This window comes from Colletotrichum phormii (assembly GCF_030913505.1).
Source record: "Colletotrichum phormii strain CBS 102054 chromosome Unknown BDP81scaffold_12, whole genome shotgun sequence".
NCBI lineage: Eukaryota > Fungi > Ascomycota > Sordariomycetes > Glomerellales > Glomerellaceae > Colletotrichum > Colletotrichum phormii.
In genome coordinates this window covers 1,449,822-1,455,821 of record NW_026851454.1, presented here as the reverse complement: position 1 = coordinate 1,455,821, position 6,000 = coordinate 1,449,822, and the positions used below count along the sequence as shown (strand labels likewise).

At 50.2% G+C, this 6,000-nt stretch overlaps 1 protein-coding gene across 1 annotated transcript; it reads right to left on the bottom strand.

The window, feature by feature from the left end:
* Window positions 1–690: 690 nt before the first annotated feature.
* BDP81DRAFT_407424 (peptidase A4 family protein) lies at window positions 691–1,488 on the bottom strand (the record flags this gene model as incomplete). The annotated part of the gene is made up of 1 exon (XM_060589018.1): window positions 691–1,488. The coding sequence occupies one exon, from the start codon at window positions 1,486–1,488 to the stop codon at window positions 691–693; it is 798 nt and encodes a 265-aa protein (XP_060444488.1).
* Window positions 1,489–6,000: the final 4,512 nt, after the last annotated feature.

Genomic DNA, 6,000 nt, shown 5'->3' with positions numbered 1-6,000 from the left:
TATAGTCTCTATTTGAGATTTACAAACCTGGGGTATAAGTAGGCTGTAATACGTACTTTTAGAAATCTCAAATCAGAGCTTTGGTTAGAGAAGAGGGCAGGAATAGCCATGTTAGTGCAGTCACCCTCACCGCCTTTATGGGGAGGTATTGTTTTTTTGAGCCAATCAAAAGGTCGAATAGCGACGCCGGTGTAAGGTCGACGCCGGTGTATCAATTTGCGACGCCGGTATATCAATTCCCTATAATAAATAGGTAAATAATTGACCTTTAAGATGCGATAAAAGAGTGGCCCACTCGCTTGTGTGGCTCACTCGCTTGTGAACTACGTTATCCTTAAATATAGTTAGTTATGACGGTTTTATTTATATTAAAAGGGGTAATTTAGAGAGAGAGAAGCTCTTATAGCCCGCTTTATAATAAGAGGTGGTTTTATTATTTATAGTTAAGTTAGAGCTGGGCGTATAATTATTACAAAGCAAGGTAGTAAGTGGAAGATATGCACAGTAGAAAGTGGCTTGATTCCTCTAAGTGGAAGATCCGTATAAGGGTTATATCTATATACCGTATAAGACGGGTAATCGGCTTGTGGAAAGCGGTATCGTACGGCAGCATCCGGTAGCGCCACGTGTGGCGCTGCGACATAAGGTGTTTGTCGTCTTATCGTTGAATGTACTCTATTGTGTAAATATTTAGCCGACGTACTTGACGGTGACGGTGCTGCCGCTGACGGAGGCAGAGGCCTCGATAGTGCGGCCGCTGTTAGGGGAGATATCAATGATATCAGCTCCGGCAGGGGTGGTGGAGCCGCTGGAGCCGGTGGCGGCGGCGCCGGTGAAGACGACGGTGCCGAAGTCAGCGAGGGTGACCTGGCTGCCGTTTTCCTCGAAGGCCTCAATGATCCACTCGGCGTTGGTCTCGCAGAGGGTGGAGGGGGTGCTGGTGAAGGTGTGGGTGACGGTCTTGCCGGTGGTGAGGTTCTGGAGGGTGGCAACACCCTTGGTCTTGGAGGAGGCGTCGACGGTCATCTTGATGGAGTCACCGACGGAGACGGAGAATCCGGAGAAGCTGTAGGCGTAGTCGGGGATCCACTCGTACCAGGCGTCGAAGGTGCCGTCGGCGTAGAAGGAGATACCAGTCTGAAGGATTGCAGTCTGGCAAGTGTCGCCATCGATACCGACCCAGGCGGAGGCGGCGGCACCGCTGGAGCCGCTGACCTCGGGGACGGTGATGGTGCCGGTGACGTGGTTGTATCCGGTTCCGATCTTGACGGCACCGGCCCAGTTGCTGGAATAATCGACGTTCTTGACGCCGGAGGTCTTCTCAAGGGTCTCGACGGCCTCAGTGGAGAGTCTCTTGATGGGAGAAGAGTTGTAGCGGGAACGGGATGAGCGAGGGGTGAGAGGAGAGTAGTCGCGCTGGACGAGCTGAGTGCCGGGAGCGGCGGCGACAATGCCAGCGGCGGCGAGGACGAAAGCTGTGAACTTCATCTTGACTGGTGTAGATGAGGATTGGTGGGTTGAGACCGAAGGTGAGATGGCAAGGGGCTTCTTGGGATTGATGCTGGCGATGCTGTTCTAGATTCTATTTTCTTGGCCAAGAACACAGCTCATCTTTATATCCTGTGTGATGCTCGTTCGAATTGTCGACAACGGCCGGCCGGCAGTCAATATCTCACGCCATTGTCCTGGCCTCCCGATGCAATGAAGCCGCTATCCTTCTTACCGCAGGTCAGTAGATATCGCGATGCCGTGTTTCCCGAGGAACTTTTTGAAAATGGCCGTTAGGCCATAGAACGTGATGGAGAATCATGCTGTTGCATCGAAATGCATCAGGCGTCAACTGAGCTCCTCCCTTATCCGGAATCATCGTGAGAGCCGTTGGTGTTGACCGTTGTATCTAGGGATCCGCCTGCAAATACCACTTTCCTTTTAAGAGTAGCCTTAAGGTATGGCGCTATCCGCGCGGACTAAACATAAGTGCCGGGAAAGCTTAGCACTGCGGGGACTCGGCCGGCGGATAAGACAAATGCTGCGCTGGTGTTGGATGGTTACTTGGCACCACGCCGCCAAGGCAGGGGTTTGCAGATGATTGCAGACTTGACATCGTGGTGTGTGGCCAAAGCCGAGGTCTGGGGGGGCCATGGGTCCAATCGTCCAAGGCGTCGATAAGTCTGAATGCCTGACATATCTCGGACTCAAGGCACACTTCGAGCGTAGTGCAGCGTCTCCGCCATTCAAGATCTGGATGACGGGATGGCGATTTTGCGGTACCCGATTGTGCCGCAACGACTCCCGCTCGGGTATCCGGCACTTCACATACTCCACCTTACGGGAATACCCCCAAATAGGAATGAGGCTTTGAAGGACCGACTGGTCACAAGATTAGAGGCCTGGAACGAACGATAGACAATACGTGTTTTCATATGAAGAGGCGTTTGGCTGCCGTCGGTGGAAAATCATTTCCGCATCCAAAATCATGCCTGCTTTATCTTTCGACAACAGCCTTCACCTAGATCAAGCCTACTTTTGTAAAGGTGCGCAAAAGGCTTACCGATAATCATGACACGAGAGGTATCCATTTCGATTTTCCAAGATGTCAAAGGTGAAAATGTAGCACAAACACGGTCCTTCTTTTCGCGACAACTTCATGTTGACAACTACTTTGCCCACAGGCCTGGTGAAGGGAGGCCTGCACTCTTGATAATAATTCGAAGAGAAACACGCGGCCACACTGGAATTTGTCTTGCCTTTTTAGTGAGTACACCGAATGACAGTTCCGATGGTTCTCATACAGACCGCAGTATGTTTCGCCAATTGCAAACCATCCAGCTCCCAACTGGGCTTCAACAGGCATCGTCCACAGGACTTGGCTCAATAACCAGACTTTCCTGCAATCTGAATTCACCTTTCTTCTTGGAGGCTTGTTCAACATCAGCTCAATCCACGTGTGTATCAACGTAAAGCAATTCTTGATCCCCGGCGAGAGCTGAGGTGCCCGACAAAACCCCTGTGGATGCGTTTATTGACAGCCAGAGTAACTTTATCTAGACTCAAGTTTCTACGTGCAGTGGGAAGCTTAGCTAGCAATGGAAAACTGGGAAAGAGTCATGTTAACCACATGTTTCTAGGAATGATGCTCATCGTTAGTTAAACAATAATACCAGCCATACGGAGTACTTCTATCTTTTGGTCGTAATCCTCTTCATTGCCTCGAACAAGGGGGCCAAGTGAAAGACGCCTGCATGAACCCGTAATCTCGAACAGGCCATGTCAAATTCACAGGACAGACAGCAGAAGTTACCATCTTCTTCTGGACACCAATTGGGTAGCGATGTATAGCCACGGCTATATACAGCTATGCTCGTTACAGAACCTAACAGCAAGCCCTACAACCTAGTCTTACGAGGTTTTACCCCTTGTGGTTTCCCTTGTGGCGGTATTACCTATTACGATATACTCCGGACGGTTACTGGAACGTTGTATAAACCAGAAGCCTGCGGGCTCTGGGTCGAAGGATAGGTGTTGGAACAGCAAAGGCTGATAAGGAGTAATAGGCAGGTACCATGGGCTGGCTGGCACCTGCCCTGGGCGAAGTGGGACAACTGGCTTAGTCATCACGGCCGGATAAAGGTGGGGCAACCACCCAGGCCGTCACTACCTACTTCGACCGACTCCTGCCTACAATGTAAGATAGAAGAACAACAAGAAGAACAAGCAATAGGATCACCAAAAGACGAGTGATAATTGCTACCACTATTTGTCGTATACGACCCCGTGAACCAACAATAGGAGATACTGGCGGAATTGCGTTCTAGGGACGACCATAGCACTGTCTCGGGCAAGCCAGCGGCACCCAGAGACAGGTTAAACACATAGTTGCCTTTGGGCACGATTTGGAGGACGAGCTGGACTGTATCTAGTGATAGCTATAGGCCTACGGCCCTCCACGCCATATACCCTTCGGGAGGTCTGCCGCAAGGGCGGCTGCGCCCTTGCCGCTACGGCGTTAAAATACAACAACAACAAATTCTGGACACCAACCTTGCCAGAAGGTGGAAATTGTGGTGCTACTCTGATCGTTGAGAAGTAGCATAGGACCGTCAAAAAAACTTTTTTCAGATTTCTGTTGGTATTCCTTTCACAGGGAATACCAACAGACACACACGACGCTTTTGCCCTAACAGTCCGCCTTGCCGTCAGAAGCATGATAATTTCGAAAGTTTTCGGCTTGTAAGTCACCCAAAAATACGGATAATTGGGCTTATTATTGCCGGAAGACCACAAGAGGTCTTTGCAAGCACCATGGGGAAGCGCGTCTCCTTCTTGTTTCTCCTGGCTTCTTTCCGGCCCAGTCAATGTGTCGCTTGGTAGTCGCCGAAGATAGCACCAGAGATTATGTTTCAAAATAATGCGCGATGAGAAGGAGGGCTGTTCCCGCTTTTCTCACTGAGTGAAGGTACCTGGAGTAAATGCCTTTCCTCCTTCCAAAGGTCAAGTTTTGACATGACGTCAACGGTTTTGCCCACAGAACTTCGCGGGAAGGTAACTTTCCACCTTTCGTGAGCTATGGGAGGAGTGCTGGACGTTGTATCGTCATCTGCCAATGGTGAAGGACTGTGGGAAGGAGGTGAAAGGGCATGTAGGGAGGTGCACACTGCGGTTGCTGCGAGAAAGACCCCTAGGAGTTTACTCAGTGACGCAGGAAGTTCTCGATGGAAGGACAACCTTAGACTATTATTCTGCACTTGCTCGTCGATACTGGCTGCTCCCTGGTGGTATTCAACTCTGTGGTAGGTGGGTTTCCCGACACCTGGCTTTGAGCGTTGAAGAAGCCACCTTCGTAATCTCCAGGCTCCGAGGCAGGCGTACCAACAACCAAAGCTTCCGACCATTACCGAATTGCAAGAGCGGGCAGTTCACCAAGCAGAGTTGAGCATGATCCTGAAGCTGCGGAAAGTACATCCAGTGTCGGGTGTCGTAACGTTGAAGCAAGTGGTCCAACATCCCCTGCTGCAGCCTGCATTTGTAACACCACGTCTTCTCAATCTCTATTCCGGCACCATTACGAGTATCTTAATTTAACAGGTTCACCATCAGAATGGCAGCGACGTGTGAAAAGCTTCCCCCTTTGATCCGATACAACAGATCCCCCGAACCCAGCAGGACCAAATCTGTCGACTATATCACTTCTGCCAGTTGACAAATAGGTCACTCAACAGTCCGCAGGTCACATCTCAGTGTTTATATGACGGACAGTAAGCATGGATCTATTTACAGCCAGCTCGCCATTCTTCAAACCGAAGCCACCAAAATGTCCGAAACGGTGGCGGTTTCTGTAAAGTTTGCTTTCTCAACTGTGGTTTGAGCAAACTTTGATATTGACCTTTCTTATCTCCGAAGCCCTGTCATTGTTGTCCGTAGATTATGTTATAATAACGTGCTTGGAAGATGTGTTGCACTTTTCGTCTTCTTGATCGCTACTCACCAGACCCTTTAGTCGCTCACATCATCGCTACCACCGTCCAGATTCTGCTCTCAGCCCTTGATTCTAGGCCAAAAACGCGCATTGCACTGTTGGAACTATCAAGTACACCCCTACAGATTGGTTTGGACGTACTGCAAGATGGCCGACGGAGTCATACCCGATTCTTGGATGACTGAAAGGGACCGTCTCATCAGGGTCAGCGCCATGTCTGACTCTTTGGCCACTGGATCCATCCATTATATCGTCACTATCACGCTCGGCAAACTGTTCAGGTATTTGATTCTACCACACAAGCCAACATTTGTACGACGTGTACGACAAATTCAGAGCACCCTGCGGTTACCGGACAACATGCGGATCACAAGCGACGTGGGAGATGGCATGACTGACAGCTTCTGTGTGGAAGGCATCGTGGGACTGTTCGTCATCAGCTTGGTCTTCTTCTCCATGTTGGCGATGTCCACATGCATGGAGGACCCCCTAATCACCGTATCCGACGCATTTTACTTTCCCAT